General features: G+C 29.8%; 1 protein-coding gene across 2 annotated transcripts; it reads left to right on the top strand.

Annotated features, from left to right (window-relative positions):
• Nucleotides 1–11,597: 11,597 nt before the first annotated feature.
• On the top strand, nt 11,598–19,822 carry LOC129298372 (SH3 domain-containing protein 3-like). 2 transcript variants are annotated; one of them, XM_054936771.1, is made up of 10 exons: nt 11,598–11,792; nt 12,628–12,750; nt 15,052–15,121; nt 15,264–15,409; nt 16,009–16,110; nt 16,340–16,537; nt 17,345–17,407; nt 17,555–17,641; nt 18,374–18,448; nt 19,304–19,822. In XM_054936771.1, the coding sequence occupies exons 1-10, from the start codon at nt 11,733–11,735 to the stop codon at nt 19,421–19,423; spliced, it is 1,044 nt and encodes a 347-aa protein (XP_054792746.1). In that variant the 5' UTR covers nt 11,598–11,732; the 3' UTR covers nt 19,424–19,822. The 2 variants fall into 2 exon arrangements, with proteins under 2 accessions (XP_054792746.1, XP_054792747.1); XM_054936772.1 differs by lacking the exons at nt 11,598–11,792; nt 12,628–12,750 and adding an exon at nt 12,854–13,355.
• Nucleotides 19,823–23,113: the final 3,291 nt, after the last annotated feature.

Raw genomic sequence — 23,113 nt, 5'->3', positions numbered from 1 at the left:
ATTGAGTAGACCAGGATGGAGATGAAGGAAATAGGAAACGATTGGTGTTTTTTTTTTTCATCACCTTAAATTCTCTTGAATGTTTTCGGATTTCGGGATTTAATATTGAGGAAATTATCAAATTAAACGTGTAGCAGGAAATTCTGGTGACAGGAAACAGAGAGGTCGGGAATCTGCCAACTCAGCGGGTCTCAATGGTGCATTCATGTGATGTTATTGACTTCTCATGACGTCTCACATCCCCTAACGAACTTGCCGACAACTTTTTGACATTTGAAAAATATTTTTAAACTTTTTAGATGTTTAAAATTATTTAAAAAATTTTATTTGAATAAAATAACTTTTAAAATGTAAATTAAAATAAAATTTAAAAGTGAATTGAAATTTTATTATGAGTTGAATTTTAAATGTCATATGTGAGTTAAATATTTAATGAAGATAAGTTTATATTTATTTTTTTAATTGACCGTGCTATCTTGAATTTTTTGTTTTTTTGTTTTTTTTTGGACAGGTTCACTTTATAATCTTCTGATTCTTTTTTATCTTTGCTCCATTCAACGCGATATGTGCTCCTTGTCCGGTGATAAATGTTAAATTATTTATTGTATAATTTTTTCTGACATATTACACCCTTAGATTTTTTTATTCTTATTATTTAATATATTAAATTTTATATTATTTTAAAATTTTTACATTTTTAAACATTTTTAATATATTATATTTACATAACAAAAATTATAAATAATTATAGATCAATATTTTTTTAAAATTATCATGCATATAAAAGCATAAATCATAATTAATTCAAATAAATTTTAATTTATCAAATTAACTCTTGAAAAAATATATTCAAACATAAATTTTATTATAACAAATAATTTTTACTGAACAAGCTTTTGCCAAATAAATTTTTAAAAATGAATTTTTTATCAAACTTAAAACCAAACACACTCTACATTTTCATCTATGGAATTGAAATTACAAGCAAAATATTTATAAGTTACAAAATATTCATCAAATATATTTTAAAATAATCTAAATATATTACAGAAATAATTAAACTTTTAATTTTTCAAGTTTTATTTAATTATTATTTGATCTCTTAAGTTTAGTTGTTAGCAATTTGATCTCTTTATTTTGTTAAATTATCAGGTGAATCTTTTAAATTTTAAAACACAAATTTACTCTCAAAATAATCTCATATGCAAAGTATATGATAATTTAACATGTATATAGATAAATAAGAACTAAGAACTAACTAACTCTCAAACTAGCTTAATTTTTATCAATATAATCACCTTATAATATATTTTGTTCTCTTATTTTTAAAAATTTTAAAATTCTATTTTTTCCTACTTAAATAATTATATTTTTTTATTAATCTACATGGCTGCAATCAAATATCCTAGAGATGTAATCTTATTTTTAAACAATAAGAAACAAATCAACAATAAAAGTAAGTTATTCTATTTTTAAACAAATCTCATTTTCTAAAATGTTTGAAAATATAGATTTGAGGAGACTTGCTTGGTTCGCTTCCAAATTAAAGCTCATCATATTTACAGGGGAAGACATGCAAGCCACTCTCCATGTGATGAACTGATGATGGTTTGAAGAGGAAGAAGTCAAAAGGGAGTAGGGGGAACCTTTTTTTTTAATAATAAAACTGGATATCAATAGCTAATAACAAAACAAAGCACAAAACAACATACAAAAAACACATAAAAAAACTATGCTCTTTCATTAGCTTAGGGACCTTTATAAATTTTATTTTGGATAATTATTATAGGTTATTTAATTATAACTACTTAACCTTTTTGCTTGAACTAGATAACTTTTAAACATGTCGATCTTAACCATAATTTTTTATTGGACCAAGCTCATTTTATTTTGGATTGTACATATTAATGATATAAAAAAAATGTGTGTTTAGCAAAGTTGATTATATCTACAAACTGTTGTTGAACCCTGAATTTGCTGCAAATTATTTATTGGGCTTCATTTACCCTAAGCCAAGCGGTGATTGTTAATTTTGATGTCGTTTTGTTTGGATTGGAATATTTTTGAGAGAAATGTTTGTTTATAAAAAAGACGTGGGGGAAGGTTTTTCTTTAAAAAAAAATTGTGATAAAAATTAGGTCTGTTACACGTGTGATTTTTGGTTGAGGTCATGAAATATTGTGAATTTTTTCTTCTTCCTCTATTGCATGTGTTGGTGGAAAAGGGGTTGTAGAACTAAGCTAAATTTTAGTCCAATGAAGGTGATTTAGTGTAGGCTTGAGCTGCACTAAAATTTATTTTGACTTTCTTAAAGGAATTAAAACTTGGGAAGTTGATTTATTCATATATTTATGTTGGAGAATTTTTGGGAAGTAAAACCGCATAGAAAGAAGTTTGGTAATGATTTGAAGTTTAATGCCCACAAGGTGTTTGACAACATGACCAAGAGAAATTTTTGTTATATAATGGCATGATATATATATATATATATATATATATGATGAGTATATTGTTGATTAAATAAATTATCATTAAAAGATAATTATTCTCTTTGATGGGTGTTGGGAGGTGAATAGTTTAATTATAGATATAAAAAAAAAACCTTTGGAAAGGGAGTTAATGAGAAAAAAAAATTTGATTTTATGGTTTAGATATTGAGCATTGAAAGAAAGATTTTGATCTAAAGTGGCAAATATATACGACAAATATGCCATCACTGATTAAACAAGTATGTTAAGAATTTGTTCTTTCTGATGAAAGTTAAAGAAAAAATTAGAAGTTTTAAGGAGAGATATTTGAGTTAGCAATTTAAGAACCAATTTGATATTCATTTTTGAGATATTATTGGAATATTTGATGCAATGTTGAAAAAGATAAAAGTGAAGGTTCTTTCTTTTATTTTCTAAGTTGTTTTGGATTTAAATATTTCGTGTAGTAAAGTATGACTGGAGAAGTGACAATAATATTATTTGAATATTAGGAATTTTAGGATAAAGCATTGACCCTTCAGGATTAGTTTGGAAGTAAGTTATGCAATTGAAAACTTTGCAGGTGAGTGGATAGCGTCCCAACTATTTTTTTCAATCAAAATTTCTTTTACAAAAATACTATGTTTTTCTACAAATTATTTTAATAGCAATAATGTGATTATTGAATATTTTGTAGATTAAAATTACTTTATTTTGTGAAATTAACTTTACTAGATTTGAAATGTTAATTAATTAATAAACATAAGTTTTGACTTTGACTATGATATTTTATTCTATTAATATTGAATTAATATAGACAATGAGTCATGCGAGTCTGACATTGAAAATAAAAATTTTATTTTAATAGCGAATATTTTCTCACATGTTTGAAAATGAATTTGAAAGGAATTTTATATAGGACATTAGTTGCTAATGGTGGTTTTACTAGCCCTTGGCGCCTTGGTCATTGACTAACTAGTTTAATTTTGTGAGCTCTATTCTCACATTTGTTATTTATGGGCCTCGTACTTGCATTTGTTTTGTGGCTTTGAGCCACGCTTGGTTAGCATTACTTTCATAGACTGTGTGTCCATGATGTTTTGTAACTCAAGCTACGTTAAGTTACTTACCCTCGTAGATTGTGTGTCTACGTTTGTGAATTATTTTAATAAATCTTCCAAAAAATATGAATTTTATTTAAATGTTTCATATGTATTGGTTTTTAATTTAGTAAATATTATTATTTTTATTTATTTATTTAATCATTTTGACTTGTCAATATCAAATGCTAAAGTTTCTTTGTCATTATAAATTCAAATGTTTTTGTTATTTAAGTTATACAAAGCATTTATTTCAAGTTTATAAATTTATGTATATTGAATTTCTTTTTTATTTAATTTATGTAACTATGTATTTTATTCATTTTAATTCAGCAAAAAATGTTATGATTGGAACGTTATTGACTGAAAAATATTTGGTTTAGTCTCAGATGGCATAGCTAATCTTGTACCTTTGTTAGATCCTTGAAGGGGTTTTGCTTCTAGATTGAAGTAGAGATGCTATTTTGGTTAATATCTATTTTGATGGAAATTTATGATTTATATATTATATTTTTATAAATAGTATTTTAGATTTTTTAGGTGTTCTACATAGACCATAGTTAAAATCTTAATCTTTATATTGTGTTGTTTAACTGTTGTTGAGGAGTGGAGCTTCTTTTTGTTAAATTGATGTCGTAAATTTGTGTTGTAAATTCTTTGGAAATTCTATTTTCATAGGAAGTTTTGCCAATTTTTTTAGAAGATTAGTGATTTGTAGCTTTTATTAAAGTATTGTAAAGTTGTTTATTTATATTAATTACATATGCAAATATTAGAATTAGAGTTTTCTTGAATTAAGGCTTTCAAAATATGGAGCATTATTCTTATGTTCCGTCTCACCTTAAATTTTGGGTGTGACATTAAAAATAATTCTACCCTCTCTATAGAGGAAAGTTCTAACTTCTTCAACCAAGTCTCAAAAAAGATAGTCGCAATCACACCCATTCAAGCCTAAATTTATGGCCTCAATGCAATTAGAGAAGACTTCAATAAGATTCCCCTTACCTAACATTGTTTTAGACCTTGTATGATACCAATAAGCTCAGCTACAGTCGGAGGAACTAAAGCAAGTCGGTAGCTAAATTTACAAATCCAACTATTATTTCTCATCTCCTAAGATCCCACTACATCCATTGCCCCCATTCAGAAGGAGATGAACTACATACTTGATGAAGAAGGTAGTAGAATGATTAAAAAATAATAATAATGAAGTCTGAGATATGACGGAGGTGGTGGGCATTGAGATTCAAAGAGTTGAAGGAGCAACGCCTAAGAAAGAAAAAATAAAAATAATTGCAGAATTGATAAATGCGTGTATGCCATAGGTGAGTTAATTAGGGAGCAAGAAGAAAGTGGTAGAGAAAAATCCCAAGAGATAAATGAGGAAGATGTTAAGGCAGTTCCAATAATGGAAGTTACAATTATGAAAATGAAAATAGTTAAGAGAGAGGATCGAGATATAAATGTGGAAGACAATGGGTGTAACTTGGACTGTTTTTCTTATTGAATGTACGACATTTCCCCTAATTTTGGCTTTGCTACGAAACTAACTTAGTAATTAGAATAATATAATTCACATGACTAAAAAGAAAAGAATAATATAATAGTCATTCTCAAAACTCAAAGCTTCATAAATTGTAACATTGAAAATAATAATAATAATCAGCACCTGTCATTACCAGGATTAAGCTTGTGATTCTACTTATTTACTTATTCTTTAATTTCCCTAATTTTGGCTTAGCTACAAAACTAACTTAGTAATTAGAATAATATAATTCACATGACCAAAAAGAAAAAGAATAATATAATAGTCATTCTCAAAACTCAAATCTTTCTTAGCTTCATAAATTGTAACATTGAAAATAATAATAATAACACCTGTCATTACCAGATTAAGCTTGTGATTCTACTTGTTTACTTATTCTTTAATTTAATCTAACAATACTTGAATATAATCTAATTAATATATAAAAAAATGTAATAACATGAGTAGTTTGATTTTTTTTTTAAAAATTATAATGAATAAGTTGATATGTTCTTTTATATGAATGTGCTCTTTATATTATTACAATCATCAAATATTACATATTTAATATTTTTTAAATATAAATTTTTTATTTAGTTTAAAAAATGTAAAAATATAAAAGTAAAGATGTAAGATTATAAAATTTTTATTTATATATTTGAATTTTTCTCAAAATGAAGTACGCCTCACTATCATATGGCTCGCTATTTTTGGGTGGGCCAACATTTTGCCTTCGTAAGGCTTAATAAAAGATCAAAGTAAAATCAGAAGAGGACACTTGAAAAAGGCATGTGTTGGGGAGATTGTTGAGTAGGCCCATGTCTTGTCTAAGTAAAGTCTAAGGAGGGGTCGGATTCGGATCTAACTATTACGCTTGAGTTAATAACTTAATATGATCGAGTGAAAAATGAAAGTTATCTCGCAACACGCAGCTGTATGTTGTTTTTGACTTAATATGTACTTGGTTTTAATTTATTAAAAATTCAGTTGACTAAAATCAATTTAGTAAAAGTTAATTGTTATGATAAAATTATATTTAGTTACATTTTTTCAAGAGTTAGTTTGATAAATTAAAAATTATTTGAATTATTATAGTAAATATGTTTTTGAAGGTACAATTACTAAAAAGGACATTGATTTATGATGATTTATAATTTTTATTATATAAATATAATATATTTAAATTTAAAATATTTAAAAAGTGTGATAAAGATTTTAAATAACATAAATTTTAATCTATAATGCTAAAAACTTGATATCTAATTATTTGTATGTTGGAATATTTATTTAATTATGAATTAACATTAATTAATAAGGCCAAACAGATTGATCTTTATGATCTTGTGTGGACCGTGATAGGAGGACCACACAAGTGAGCCCAATAGATAGAGGCCTAACTCATAACCTAGTAGTTGTCAGTTGTTCCCTATCTCTTAACTGACCGAGTCAGAGATAATAAGATATATAATTACTTATTATTTATTATTTAATAAGACGGTTATCGATCTGATATATATAAGTCGATAATCGATAACCGCAAATACACACGACTCATTCTTCTACTTTCATTATCTCTGAACTCTTTGGAGGCTTTGGGAACTTGTAGGTTGTTTACCTGCCTATACTCGAGGTAATCGAAATCTTTTTTAACACTCATGGATTCTTCAGGTAATAACTTCATTCTATCATATTTATTTATACATATAAATTGAGATATTAGATTCTACATTGTACTTTTTAATTTGTAATTTAAAAAAATGTAAAAAAGATTTGTAATTTTTATTATACATTAATGTTAAAAATTAACATTATTAAACTCAATTTATAATGTTAAAAACTTTATATTTAATTATTATTATTTTAAATGATTATTATATCTTTAATGAATTAAATATTTTTTAAATAAAATAATAAGAGTTTAAACTTAAGGTAGTGTGACTAAACAACATTTCACTTTTCAAAAGTTACTGGATGGATCTTTTGACTTTCTACATTTGAGCTCATTTCAGAAGTCCTTGTTCAAAGTCATTTTACTCTTAAAAAATGAATAGCTTTTCACATCTTAAAAGTAGAAAATGATTTTGAAATGTGAAAAGTTCATTTACCAAACCGTGCCTTAGTCAAACTAAATGTTTGGCCAAAGTTGCTTATGTAATCCATACATATATATATGGTTGGGCAGGGATAATGATGTGATATTGTGTGACAACCCAATTAGCATCCAAGATGCCATCTTAGGTAACATTCAAAATGGCATCCTATTGGCAATCCAATCCTAAATGGTAGCATGTATGGCAATTGAGTGAAGATAATTATGCTCAAGAGGTTATAATATGTGTTGGAAGTTCAAATCACTCTATATTAAGACTAAATAAACAAAGTATACACTTGAACGAGGCAAATTGGCCATAATCATGATATTAAAGGCTCAATAATATGTGTTTAGGTGTATTCTATGTCTTACTCTCTTTTTGAGGTGAAGGCTTTAATTAAAGGAGAAATGAGCAGTATGCTAAGCAAGCTAACAAAGGACATAGGAAAGTTGTCTTCGAACTTAAAGATTGGGTCTGATTACATCCAAGATACTAAAAGTTGGATTGATTGTTGAACCTATCAAGACACTGAGTCACGGGTTAACGGTTTAATTGAGGTTGAATTAGGGGTCAAATTGGTGGCAAATCGGTCATCATTAAAATAATATAATTTAAATAAAAAGATATTAATTATAAAAATATTCAATCAAATCCAATATTAATTTATACTAAAAGATGCCAATATGAAAATAATTATAGAATATAACCACACAAAAAGTCTAACAATAAAAAATAACAATAGACAAAAATAATTTGAAATGCTAAGCAACAATAGACAAATCAACAACAGCATATAATGTAAAAACCACTTATTCTGAATTAAAAATACAAAAGAAGGAGAGGCATATAAATAAGAAAAATAATGACTAGATGATGAGGAGATTCAGAGGATAGCAATGTTATGGTGAGTTCTGCTTTACAGTAAGAGAGAGGAGAGTCGAGAGAGAGCGAAACAAGTTATGCATCACAATCACAACAAGTTCTATGCTTTTGCTACATAGCAAGTTTTACACTTCTACTACACAGCGAGAGAGATAGAGTTTGAACTAGAAAAGCGACAACAGTAGAATAGGTAGTTATAATAGTCAATAACCGATGGGTGGGGTTTGATTTAAGCTAAGGCTAGGGATGAATGTTCAAAGTTGATAGGGTAGGGTTCGATTGATTAATTTCAAGATTTAAAAACAAAAAGAGCAAAGCCTTTTTGCCCTTTTGCTTTTTCAATTTTTTCTTTTTTAAAAAAAACCCTTAAAAGGTCATATTTTGGGGGTTTTTTTGAAGGAAAAGTAGGAATTTTTGGAGTTTTCAAGGGCTAAACAAATGACCTAGTTAACCTAGCTAACTCGACGGGGTTATTCGGTTTACACTGGGTTGATCTCGAGTTGGCCGAGTCATACTGAGTCACTCACTAAACTGGGTTAAGATGAAAATTAGATCGGTGGAGAGGCCAGGTCATTAGTTCACAGGTTGATTTGGCTAGTCTGGTCCAATTTTCCATACAATGGGTACATCTTAAGCAAAGAGATTTTCAACTTTGAGGAAGACAAAATTGCATCTAAAAGGCGATGGACCTTTTCAAGTGTTGGAATGGATTAATGACAACACTTATAAGATAGACCTCTCTAACTCCTATGGGATGTGTTAACTACATTCAATGTTGTAGACTTTCTTTATTCAATACATGTGATTCGAGGATGAATCCCTTTCCAGGAGAGAGGGAATGATGAGAATTAAGAGACGAATCAAAATCTAACATTAGTATTTTTAACTCGTTGTAGGGCATTAGAGAACTAATGACTAAATTCAAAGTCAAGGGAATGAAAAAAGCTCTAATTCATTAATTATGAATGTTCTAAATGATCAAGTTGGTGAGTTGTTGGTGGTAAACTTTTACATACACAATACTACTAGGAAAAAAGGAATTTTTTTAAATCCAGTAACAATAATTTTTCTAATAGTTGGAACCAGTTTAGATGAAACCAGCTTGTACAATCGATTTAAAAAATAACTTTTTTAACTAGTTAAGAAGTTCTAGATTGGTTGTGCCATGAACTTTAGAGGTTAATTTGGAGATTATACCATAGACAAAAAACAATTATAAGTGGCACAAAATTTGAGCGCAAAAATTTTGTTAAAAAGATAAACTTGGGTGCCATGGAAGAGGAGACAAGGGTGTCATGTATATGGGATGGAATCTTTGATTAGTCTATGATAATTTAAGATGGAAGGTTGAAATAGTTGAGAGTATATCTATCAATATCATGAATCATCTCAAATGGTGGCCCATGATATTAGATTGTCAATCAGAAATACACTACCGGCGAAGGATTTGTCAAACATAAACACTTGAAATTTAATGGTCGGATTTTAGACGAAGGAGGCTATGAAATGTGTGGTCTTAGTTGTCAAAAAGAAAGAAATGAGTGGTCTTATCATAATATATGAACAAAAGAGAACAAGAAGGAGGATGGAAATCCTAGTAAAACTCAAAAAAATAGTGTAGAACAAAGAGATGGGAAATTAAGAATTAAGAAACTGTTATCTAGAATGCTATCCATATATTCAAATTCTGAGTAATCCCACTCTCAACAAATGTGAAAGTTATTTTTTGGAATCGACAACTCGTACATTCCTCGTACTATGGATTTCAAGGACAGTGGAAAGCTTTAACTATGTTAATTAGCACGTGTTTAGTGTTTACTTTGTCAAAAGTTTGTTTGATAAAAATTTATTTGATAAAAATTAATTGTTTATAATAAAATTTATATTTAAATATAATTTTTAAAAATTATTTGATACACTGAAAGTTATTTGAATTATGATTGTGAAATGTGTTTTAAATATACGATTATAAAAAAAGATATTAATTTATGATAATTTATAATTTTTATTATACAATATAATATATTTAAAATATTTAAAAGTGTGATAATGATTTTAAATAACATAAATTTGATCTTTATTTTATTGAATTTTTTTAATTTGTAATTTTAGAAAATCTGATAAAGATTTGTAATTTTTATTATACCTTAATTCTAAAAATTAACATGATTAATTATTTATGTATAACACTAAAAATTTGATACCTAATTATATTACTGAAATGAAAAATGCTAGTTTTAATAAATTACTATTTTTAAATAAAAAATAAGATATTAAACTTATGATAGTATGATCAAATAATATCTTACTTTTTAAATTTACTTTTCAAAATTTCAAATAGTTATATTTCTCAAATTCACTTTCAGTCATTATTTAAATATGTTTTTAAAATATAGTTTTTTATAAAATATTTATTCAAATAATTTTTAATATTTTGAAAGTAAAGTTTTATTTTTCGAATGTAAAACGTAAGCAAATCAAACGGGCCTTCACTTGCTCAACAACGGGCCTTTTATTTTTTGTCCAATCAAATGTTTGTTTCTTCAGTTTGTTCATTTTCTCTTGGGTGTTTATTTACTGAAACCTTTGTATTCTCGTTTCGTAGACGGACAGCTCAAAGACCATAGCATTTGCAATTACCGCAATGTGACCTTGGCAATTTTTTTCCTCTTCTTTTTCATTTGTGGCGTTTATTTTTTAATAATATTTCTGTTTTCATTGAAAAAAATGCAACTTTTTAATAATTAAGGATGCATTTATTTCTGGCATCATTTTTCAATAATCTTACCAAGATAAAAAATGATGAGAAATCTTGTAAATCTAAAATAAAAAAATATTATAGCGTAAACCTAATATTTAAAACAATACCTTTGTTATAGAAGCTATTCAAAATAATAAAAAAATATTTTTCTTAAATTTTGGTTTTTTTTAAAAATTTAAATGAACATTATATAATTTCACAAAACATTTTTTTTTCAAAAAGTATATATTTTTCATGAAAAAAACGTTAAACAAATGATAGTTTCCTTAAAACATGATAGTTTCAAATTGAAAGTCATTTTTTTTGGTGATATGAAATTCATTTTAAGAATAAATTATGTATGTGAGCGTGTGGAGTGACCCAATAAAAAGAGATATTTATGAGAATCATTTTATTTTATTTGTGCCAAAATTTTATTATTTAGCAGTTTATGTTTCCTTTCAAATTCAATTCATTAGCACTTTTATTTACTCCTTCCTTTCAAAAATTTTAAAAATATAAAATATTTTTTTAAGAGTTAAATGTTAAAAAATGTAAGATATTTTTAATTTTTTAAATATATAACATTATTTTTTTTTAAGTGTTTCTATTAATTAATAATTTTATATTTATTATAGGATGTATTATATTGATAAAAATATAAAAAAATATATTAAATTAAAATAAATAATTATTTTATTAAGAGATAAAATTTAATTAAAAATATTTTATAATAAATTTAAATTCTCAAAATATTATATACATACGGAAGCCAGAGCTTGACATCTCTCTCACAGTGGATCTGAGACAGCTCCGGCTTTGATCTAAATCCAAGTCCATATTGCAGTGATTGGACCCTCCAAAATCTGTAACTCGTTTCCGTTTTTCTGTAATCGCCGAAGGAAGAGAGCATAGGTGTCGGCCATGGACGCTTTGAGGAGACAAGCCAGCAAGTTCAAAGAGCAAGTAGCCAAACAACAACAGGTAATTTTTTTGTGCAACGATTCCTTCATGCTCTGTCTGGCTAGCATTCTGATGATGAATCATATTATGCATTTCGAGAGGGAAATAAAATTGATTTTTCAACTTTTTAGTGTTATACTGCCGTAGGTTCCTTGGGTTCAGAATTTTTTACTCCGTCAAGCCTGAATTCGCATGAAGTCGGGTAATGGTTTGGAGAGAATATGATGAATTTGAGCATTTAAACTCTTTACATATTCTAAATGTCTAAGAAAAGCATTTGAAGGTGGGCTATAGATATTTCATGAAAGGAAAGAAATTAGGAGTTTGAATTGTGTGTGTTCTTCTTGCATCCTTTTCTTCCCACAAGGTGGGTTCGGAATAGTATGGGCGGCAAGATTGGCCTTTATCATGACAGAAGGTGACGAGTTTTAGCATCTGAATTCCTGTTTTCTTACTCTAAAGATCTCCAAGAATGCATTGAAGATGGGTTTCTACTTTGTTTGATGCTACTTTAGCGAATTCAACTGTAGTTCCGATGCTAAAATTCTGTTTGATCTAAAATTTTCCAAGAATGCTTTCAAGAAAGATTTCTTTGATGCTGCCGTGGTCGAGTAAACTTTAGTGAATATGCAGCAATTTCTTTTGCACATTCTGACCATTACTAAATTATGTTATTGGCAGTGTTTATCAACAATCCTTTGTATGATTACATATCATCTGGTGGGACTTAAATGTTTTTCCTCCTCCTTGTCATGATGCAAGTTTCTGCTTTCAACGCACATAATTCAATGCTTTTTGGCGTGGCCCTCTGTACCCTATTTGCCGTGGGATTTAATTTAATTCGTTTATTTGTCAGGCTATGATAAAGCAGTTCAGCACCAGCGGTTATGAGAGATCAGATGTCATGGTCATTGATGAGGTTGAAATGCAGAGACATCAACAACTAGAGAAATTGTACAGGTCCACTCGTGCAGGAAAGGTAGTGTTTTCTGTTTGCTGTTTGTATTGGTTAGATTGATCATCAACTAGATTTGCTGAATTTTGAGTTGAGGGTCACATGAGTGAGTAAACATAATTGAAGCGGCCAGCTTTATGAATCCATGTTAGTGTATCTAGCTTGGCTCTGGTGCTCTATCAAGGAATTTTAAAGCATGCCTTTCGATAATCATTTTTGAAATGAAACTGATGCATAAATCCTTTTCCTTGTTCATTCAACATAAAGCATGTTCCAGGGATAAAAAGAGAGCATTGGTGGCTACAAGATCAGCCACTCTATCTCGGTGATCAAGGAGAATGCCAGGAAAGTAATTAAAAAAAATCAGAAAAATAATATCTAAAATATGTTGCCTACAAATAAGGGTGAAGGTAGAGAATTCAAAGCTGTAGAAGAGTCAATGAGATGAACCTGATATTAGGCTCCTGAGTCATTGACAATTTTCAAATATTTTGGCTTCTTTAAGCGTAGTTCTGAGATTAGTCACGTAGATGTTCAATTGCTGGAAATTGGGTTGGATTAACATATCAGCCTAACTTTGATGAGGCACCATTCAGATTTGAAGTGAATCCAACCAACTTATGAAGAAGGTAAATTGTAAATCAAATGTGGTTATTCAAGAGAACACATCTTCATATTTGACCTTCCCTGCTCTGTAATGGAATTGAATAAGAATGCATATTAATCTGGGGAAACTTCTTAGAATTGCTTACACATGGTTCTTCTCTTTTCTCTGTTTTGCTTTCCCAGTCTGGGATTTCATCTCTTTATTACAAATTATTCCCCACTTAAGTTGAAGATATCTTATAGTAGAATCTGAGTTATACATACATGCATGTATTTGTATAATTGCTGGATCTAATTATGCTTATTCTATAGTTCCTATAAATCCTAATTCTTGCCATTTCATTTTTGGTTTTAATCAGCGTTGATTTCTTATTTACATAACAATCGGTCTTTTCTAAAATCACACTACAGGTTGGTGAATCTCCCTCCTCTCCGTGCCATATAGGGTCATGAAAACTAGGTGTAAATCCAAGCTAGTATGGTCAATCTCATCTAGAGCATCACTCAACATTATAGATTGAATAACACTTGCACAAATAGGTGCAGTTCCTGAACAATGATTGCAAAGTTGTGTCTTTTTCTTGCCTTGTGGGCCAGGGGGATTCTTTGATAGACTAAGCCAATGTGATCTAGTCATTTGGTTGTGTCAAAAGTGGGGTGCACTGAAAAGAAACCTGACATATTCATGAGCTGTCAAGAGTTGGCCAGTTTACTTAAATAAAAATAAATCACTAGGCCTAACAAACCCAAACTAAATCACTAGGTCGAACACACTAACTTAAATAAAAATGAACCTTGCACTTAGCCACCCCTTTGTTAATAATCAATTTTGCTTTACCACCCTAAAAAACTAAACTTGGGAATATAAAGAGCTGATTATGGTGTTAGTGTTCCTTCTTTGTCTCTTCTTTAATCCCTATCGGAATCCCTGTAGCTATAAAATTTTCATTTGCATTGTTCTTGAATAATCATCTTCCTTGGAGTATATATGATTCTGGCTTGATCATCCGCAGCATCCTAATTAATAAATTATACACCAAAAATATATATATCATGCTAACTATTTTCTGTGTTAGCAGCACATCATTGGCTTCATAAATAATATAATTAAATGGCTTCATGGTAAACCAAAGAAAACTGCAGAGTTTTTCCCGCTAATTTGAGTGCAAGCTTCTTTAAGCAAATCCTATAGTGCTTGTCAGTTTACAGGGTTGATGACATTCTCACAGCACAGTTTTCATGCTGAATTAAGAAAAATATACATAAAAGGAACTGGCCAACAAAAACTGTACAAAGTAACTTATCTGTTTGAATGATTGGAGTGCTTGTCTATGCTCTGGCTGCGCTGCTGTTTCTTATTCTTTCAGTGTGATGGGTAAACGTTTTAACAGACGTAGGTTGAGTCAACAAATCTAGGTGGGCTTTGTCTACCCATGAGCTCTATGTGAGCCGAACCTTAAGGGAGTTAGTAAGGGAGGGCAAGGAAGAGTGACAGAAGGGGTAAAACATAAAGTTGATGTAAGATTTTGGTAAATATGACTGTGTAGCCTTTGTGAACATCACTTGAAGTAGGAGTTATTGTAAAGAGTTTGTCAAGTAAATATTATATTTATTGATGGTTGATTTTTATTTTCTTGTTGGCTTTCCATTTTCTTGATTTGTGTGATACTATTTTCTTTTTTCCTTTTGAAATTGGTGTGATACTATTTTCTGATCCAGGATTTTCAAAGGGAAATTGTCAAAGCAGCAGAGACGTTTACAGCAATGGGTTATAAGCATATTGAAGCAGGTGATTTGTTTTTCTCATGTGAATGTAGTTTACGCTTAACACTCATGTTGGTATACAGTTTGGAATGAGAAGCACCTTGCAACTTTGTAAAATGACTTGCGCGTTTTGAGCAAACATTAATAACAATCTCCATGGTAGACAGGAACGAAGCTTTCTGAGGATTGCTGTAGATATGGAGCAGAGAATAGCAGTGACAACATATTGGCTAAGGCTGCATCAGTATATGGCGATGCTCGCAAACATGTTGAAAAGGAGCAAGAAGAATTCAATCAGCTTTTGTCTTCACAGGTTGCCTTTTCATATGTTTTCCATTTGCATAGTTATTAATTATTAATGCAATTTGAAACACTGTTGATTGACCTCCACTCTACCCTCTCCACTACCACTTCGCCAAACCTGTTTTAAATTTTCTTCACCCTCATTCCCTCCAGCAAGGGCGGAAATCAAAATGCAAATAAACGAGGCATTTTAGGCCTTGAAGCTAGAGGGGATTCCTTTGTTATTTACAACTTATATTTTGACAAAAAAAAAACTTTTTTGGCACTAAAGAGATGGCTTCATTATCAATTTGATTCTTCAGAATGTTTGTACCACTTTAGTACATGAAACTTTTAATTTCTTCCTTGTTAAAAAAAAAAAAAAACTTGGAATTCCTTCCAGTTCCACCCTTTGGGGGTGCTAAAATGATAATGACGCAATCTTTAAAGGATAAAAAATTATGTGCAGTTGGAACAAAATTATGCTCACGTACCAAAGCAGTACAAAAGCAACTATAGACTAAAGAGTAATGACTTCATTTTTTGAACAATGACTGAGAGGATTTTGTCTGATATCTTTTTTTAAATCTATCAGAACAACAGCATGAATCCTATGTTCTTACTTTCCAGGTTTTAGATCCCTTAAGATCAATGATCCATGGTGCACCTTTGGAGGATGCTCGCCATCTTGGTCAGCGATATAGTCGGATGAGACAAGAAGCAGAGACGCAAGTAAGTCAAACGTTGGAATGGTTCCTCAATCTCTGCACTTAGCCTAATAACCAGTAGCTTTGGTTCCCAGGGGAACTTCCTGTATTATCTGTGGCATGGAGTGTGCAGTAAATTTGTGGATTCTTTTCTCTGTTTGGCACATGCTAGTAACCAGAAAGAAAGATTTATATGCTAGGCTATGTTAGGTCATCATCTTTGTAACTTGATTTGGTTTTAAAATTCCAATCAGAGGGAAGAGATATCTAGAAGACAAGCACGTGTAAGAGAGGCTCCAACTGCTGAAAATGTTGCAAAATTGCATGCTGCAGAAGCAAAGATGCAGGAGCTAAAAGCAAATATGGCTGTTCTGGGTAAAGAAGCTGCAGCTGCATTGGCTGCTGTCGAGGCACAACAGCAAAGATTGACATTCCAGAGACTTGTTGCCATGGTATGCTTACGCATGAACATGATTGATAATATAAAACTTGGGTAAATCACTCTCCCCTTCTGTGTTCCTCCCCTTTGTGATAATCTCTCCCTTTCCTCAAACTTAAAAAGCAACCAACAAATTGGCCCAATACCTAAACCACAAAATTGATGTTTTATAAGTGAAAATGCGACCTATGAAAACATGTATTTCTTAATAATTTTTATACCAATATTTATTTTTCTTAAATAGAATAAATTAAATATATCTATTTTTTTCTTATTATATTTACAATAGTGCTTATGTTGATTAACTATTTACACAACAAACATGGTATTGTTGTGAATTAAGTATTATCTTTTAAGAATGATTCTACCTTTTTCTAGATTTAAAGAACTGGTTGGGTTATGTTTAGAGAAGTACTTACATAGTTATTTTGAGCTTTAATCATTGGGTATATTGGTCAAAATGGGTAAAAATTGTAGTTTATCTTCCCCTTTTTGGCTCTCAATACAACTATCTTGTATATGGTACATTGGGTTAGACTTAAACATTGTTTGATCCAATTGTGGGTGACTTTCCTAATGCGATTTTCTATATCCATAAGGCTCAAGTTTTTGACCTTGATTCAGAGCAATTGAATCTTTTCCACTTGATCTAAACACTGTCAGTGTAGTTTATCTTTTGCTTTTACAAGAGGGGGAGTAATATCTTAAAATAGAGGTTAGGGTTGTATGATTAAGCTGATTGCCATGGAAGGACGTGTAATTTATCCTTACATAATTATTTTGAATTTTGATTATATAGATTGTGTTTATGCTTTTATAGGTTGAAGGGGAAAAAACTTTTCATGCAAGAGTTGCAGCCATTCTTGGTGAAATTGAAGCTGAGGTGTGAACCAGATTCACTAATCTTTTTCTTTATTTTTTCCATAAGTGTTTATATGATTGTATCACTTCCGTTTTTCTTCCTGTTCTTTGAGCTGTGTTAACTATCATAATAGCAATAAAATTTCTTGTCATTGGAACGTTGCCTCAGATGGTTTCAGAGAGACAGAGGAAAGAATCTGCCCCTCCAGTGGTTTCTGAGAATGGCTCCACAAAAACAATGTATTTCTTGGCTGAAGTATGCTGCATTTACCTTATCTTGCTTTATTTTAGCCTCTTGCAAGTTCCTAGATGATATGTGATTGTTGTTTTATTTTTTACATAAAATTTGCATATTAATTCATTGCTGAATAAAACAGAGCCCTAAAATATCATTAGAGCTTAAATTTTATTTCTATTAGATAATGGTTGCCCTTTTTTCCCCTTTGGGAGGGGGAATGGGGGTTGGGTCTTTGGGGGTACATCCAGCATAAGCTTCCTTTCGTGGCGAAAGATTGTTCAATTCAGCGATGGCGGACAATGGTCAATGATGGTGATAGGGGTTCTTGGGCTGCTTTGGTAGGGTTCTAGATTCTCCCTTACCTCATTGAATTTTTTCTTTTCTTTTTTTCTTCTCCTTTCTTTTGATCCTGCAACTATCATTTCAAACTTTCAAGCCTACTTCTCCTTCGACAGCCTTCGCTAGTAAAGGAATAGCGGAGGCTACTGACCATTACTTGTTTTGTGTTTCCACTACAAGACCTTTTTTTCCCTGAAAAATGGAAACAACTTCTAATTGAGTGCTTCCATAGTGACAAATGAGTTATGTGATTTAGGTGCTGAAATAATTTATAGTAATACCGATCAGTTTTTAGTTGCTAAAATATAGGAAGCTGAGGGATTCTAATTCTAAAATAATAACGGGGTGTAAAGATAATATTTTTTTTATACTCATGAAAAGATAATGTTAACCATGTATCAATTGTTGCAGGTAATGCATCCATTTACTGCTACAGCAGATAAGGAGCTGAGCTTGGCAAAGGGTGACTTTGTTGTTGTGCGAAAGGTAGGTTTTCATGTCACTCTGTATATATATATATATATATTCTCCATGTGAACCTCCTCCAATAGTGAAGAATATTGGCAAATACATTTATCAGCACTGATAAGATCTCATCAGAATTTAGCAGTTAAATTTCCTTGGGGATAAATAATACTATGATAAGTGATCGCATGGAAAGTTCTCAAGTTGCAACTGTTTTCCCAAAATTACCAAAAGAGGAATAAGGAAAACCTCATGGTAGAACCAGTGAAATACTTGTATTAGCATTGTATATGTAAATGTATACACCTTCAGAGTGTGTTTCTTTTTATTTAAATGGAGGGAAATTTAATTAGAAAAAGGAAAAGAGGTACCATGAGTCAGTGGCAGAGGTCTGATGCATATTTAGACATTGGTTTGCCAATTCTCTGACGGATGAAATCAATCTCTTTGCTGCTCAGATTTGTCATTTTTTCCACTGATGCTCCTCCCAGCCCTAAATTGTGTATTTGGAATCACTCTCATCAGCTTTTTTATTCTACAAAACTAGGCTACATTTATGTACAGATGGAGTTACCATAGAAAACTACTTGCAGACGTTTCAGGGAAATCCGTTTCTATGGTATAAAACTCAGTATAAACAAACAAATTCATCCTATGTTACAATTTTTTTTTTTTTTTTTGGTGACTTGAAGATAGTTTGGATCCAAAATCATCACCCACACTTGCTACATTCTTATTGCTTGAACTAGCAGGTTGCTACTTGCTTGACAATTGTTGCTTTTAGTAACCATAATGATGACATGGATTTACTTCATTAATTGGATCCTACCTTTGGCTCTGCCTTGATGCTCATTAAAGTTTTAAAAAATTACCCAGGTGACCGCAACGGGATGGTCAGAAGGAGAATGCAATGGAAGAGCAGGGTGGTTTCCTTCAGCATACGTGGAGAAACGCCAGAGAATTCCCTCCACCAACATGCCTGGTGAAGTTTACTAGGTGCTTATTTCTTGTGTCCTCATAACTTCTGTTAGCCATCCCTTTGGGTGTCTTGTATTATTGCTTGCTTGGAGATGAGCAAGTAGGTTGGGGATTGCAGAGGAGAATGGAGCTTAGATTGAAGTGTTATTCTTTCATTAGTGTGAGTGAGTTTGCATGAGGTGTCAAGCTCAAACTTTCACTGTCTTGTATTAAAGGTTGTTCTTCGTTAGCATCTCCCCTTGCATCATAGCCCAGACACCTTTTTTTTTTTTTGGTTTTTCTTTTGCTGTAATTGATTCAGTGTATTTGTATTTATTGAAGCCAATTTCAAACAAAAAAGCTAGTTCTAGGTCATTTATCAGGGTAATTACTTGAGCTTTGAGAATCTGGTTATATGTAGAAAGATGTAGAGATTTATCTATTTACTGTGATCTATCAAAAAAATAATTTTCCATTTTTTTTTAGAGCAAATTATTTAAAATTCCCTTGAGGTTTTCAAACTTGAAACAACAAAACCTGTGGCCCAAAAAAAAAAAAAAAGGAAACAACAAAATCAAAATACAAGAAGAAAGAGAAGGAAAAAAATGTATGTCAGTGCCTTTTTGGTTATAAAAGTAAAAACTATTCAAATTTCGTATTTTCTGGAACAGGGAAATCATATTTTGCAAGTGATTTTAATTAACATGTAATATTTTCATCTTAATAAAAATTTCATATAATACAACATTCCGTTTATGTAATTTTTATTAAATTACACGCATGTATTTTGATTAACCCTCTTAACTTTAATGCATAAAAAAAAATAGGTGCATATAGTTTTTATAAATTTTGTGACTAAGCATTGTAAAATTATATTGCTCAAAATTTAATACATATACTTTAAAATAATAGCAAATACATTTGAAAGACATTATTCATGTGTGTGTGTTTCAATTTTTTTTCTTGTATAGCATGTGTGTCGTATTTCTTTAAAAGACAACCGGGCAAATTTTCTCGTTTAGAATAATACTTTAGCTTTAGCAGCAGACATTAGCATTATGCTCACTCAAGTGATTTTTTTTTTAAACAAGCTGTAGTCTTACAAAAAAAAGAAATTGAAAAAAAGACATTAGTATCCAAAAAGAGAACTATCAAAAAAAGGCATTAGTATCCAAAAAGAGAATTATCTACTTTTTCTTTCGGAAAAAAAGGGGCAAGGGCATGGATTCTAGAATTAGGAAACCGGGCTTTTCTAGTGGGTTAGCCTGCTATTGACGCTTTGGGTTGAAAAAGTGAACTCGTTTTTAAAATGAGGTGAGCTAGCTGTGAACCAGGTTTTTTTTTTTTTTAAAGTATTGAAAACGAGATTGAACTAGTCAAAATATTAATTTAAAGATTAATCATAAAAAATTATAATAAAAAATCTGTTATAAATAAAATATTTTATTAAATGAATGAAAATATTAATTCAACAATTTAGTGGTTCAACTGGCTTGGTTGACTCTAATTTCTTGAGTTTTGAGCAGCGGATTTTTCAAATTCAGATGAAGGTCTAGGATATGTTTGGTTTAAAAGTTATAAAATGTAGTTTGAAAATTAGGGATTTAGCTGCTGAGTCTAGCCAACCCATCTACCCAAATGCCTAACTATGATGCATGGATACTGACACGTGTGTCAGATATTATTTGTACATGATACGTATGTGATACTTTAATATTTTTATTTTTAAAAATATAAAATATGATACGAATTTTCGCTACATGCATATATATATATATATATATATTAAAAATAATAAAAATAAAATATAATTTTGATTTAGAAAATATTTAAAATAACATATAGTCTTATAAAAATAATATCAAGCAAAATATAATCATTATTTATACTTTTATTCTACCTATACTTAATTTCCTATCACTTTGTCTTTACTAATGGTTCTCCATCTAGGATTTAAATGTCAAGAGATTATATTCTTAACTTTTTTTATAGTTAAAAAATTATTATATTTAAAACTTATTTTTTTAAGGAAAATTGGATCTGATTTTAAAAGTAAATTACAAAAATATATTAAGAATAAAAACGATTAGTACTGTAATATTTAATTTCTTAAAAATAATATCAAAATATCGATTGTAAAGTGTCAATTCATAATTTAAAAATATCAAATACATATTAAAAATAAAATTTTTTAAATTAAAAAATAATATTTCAATAGTTTAGAAATCCGTAGTAAGAAAATACCAGTAAGACACGACACCGATACGTGATATAATTTGAACTATCAGCATCCATCCTACAAAATCATTTCAACGAACCTGACGGGCCCTAAGTTCTGCTTTGAATCAGCGTGGATTTCTGCTAGCGGCCGCCAGCTTCTTTGTCGTTGAGCACTCACTGAGTGAAGTAAGAGAAATAAACGGTTAGGGTCAGAGAAACATCGAGCAGGAACACCATACCCAATGCTGATTCAGACCCTAAGTTAGCATTGTTGAATCAGGCTCAGCCAAGACATCACTCTCAGCCATAAATTTCTTGAATCTCATACCCAATGCTAACTCAGACCTCGTGGGGAGCTCTACTCTGCTGTCAAATTTTATAAATTTTGCACTTAAGATACGAGGTCCAGTTCTGTTTTAGCCTCGTACTGGTGACTAGCAAGGTTCAAACACTGCGACCAAGTTTTTACTAAGTTTTCAAAGAACCCTATCGCTTTCCTGCCAATATCTGTCTGAAAAATCCGATACACGCAAAGTCTTCGCGAAATATAGGGCCTGTTTGATATGTCTCTATGATATTACTGTGAGAACAGGTGCTTTATACAGTAAAAATGATAATAAATTTGTTTAAAAAATATATAAATGAAAATTTAATTTTTTAAAATATCATAATTTTTTAAAGTTTTTATGAACTTTTTTATTATTAATAAATTTATATAAATTATTAAATTATTTTTGTTGAAAATAAATAATTTATAATTTTTATTTAAATATTTATATTTTTTTATATTTATAACAATGCAACTGCAAATAAAAAATTAACATGTGAAATTATAATTTGCTATTACATTGTTGTGAATATAAAAAAAATTTGTAAATATTTAAATAAAACTTGTAAATAATTATTTTTAACAATTGTAATTTATATAAATTTATTAATGACAGAAAAATTTTTAAAAATTTTAAAAAAATTATTACAGAGAGACTAAATTATTATTATACATTTTAGAGGGATTACATTATTATTATTTTTTTATATAACATATTCTGAAAACAAAAAATAATGAAAATAGTATTTTTTTTTAATTTTTTTTTCTTCAGAATAATAATCCAAAATACTTAAAAGATGTTTTTATTTTTTTTAGTTTTAATATTTTATTTTTTTAGTTTTCAAAACATTTTTTTAAAACATGTTATCAAATAAATTTTTTATTTTTTGTTTTGTTTTGGAAGATAGAAAATTATTCCTTGTCAAATAGCGCATAATAATCCTAGTGATTCTATCACTGGCCACCTTTGCGAAGAGAGAAATTTAAGAAAGCCATTGATATCTTAAGTGAACAAAAGCGAGAGAAGGAAGCGATTCAGTTGCTCGGTCACATTTATCGACGTTCTTCTGTAATATACTCAATGCTTATTCAAGTATGTCTTCAGCATCGAGCTCGTGACGAGGACAGGAGATTCCATCGCTTTCCTGCGAATATTTCCATTCAATAGAGGAGAAGTATAG

This window comes from Prosopis cineraria, unplaced genomic scaffold (assembly GCF_029017545.1).
Source record: "Prosopis cineraria cultivar Desert tree isolate PC_DT_omini unplaced genomic scaffold, ASM2901754v1 PC788, whole genome shotgun sequence".
NCBI lineage: Eukaryota > Viridiplantae > Streptophyta > Magnoliopsida > Fabales > Fabaceae > Prosopis > Prosopis cineraria.
The sequence above is the reverse complement of the archived record's forward strand: the minus strand, read 5'-3'. Positions and strand labels throughout refer to the sequence as shown.

Coding starts and splice junctions, on each gene's coding strand:
- LOC129298372 (XM_054936771.1), top strand. CDS start 11,733: ATGGACGCTTTGAGGAGACAAGCCAGCAAGTTCAAAGAGCAAGTAGCC. Junction 12,751..15,051: donor GGTCCACTCGTGCAGGAAAG/GTAGTGTTTTCT, acceptor TTTCTGATCCAG/GATTTTCAAAGGGAAATTGT. Junction 17,642..18,373: donor CAATGTATTTCTTGGCTGAA/GTATGCTGCATT, acceptor CAATTGTTGCAG/GTAATGCATCCATTTACTGC.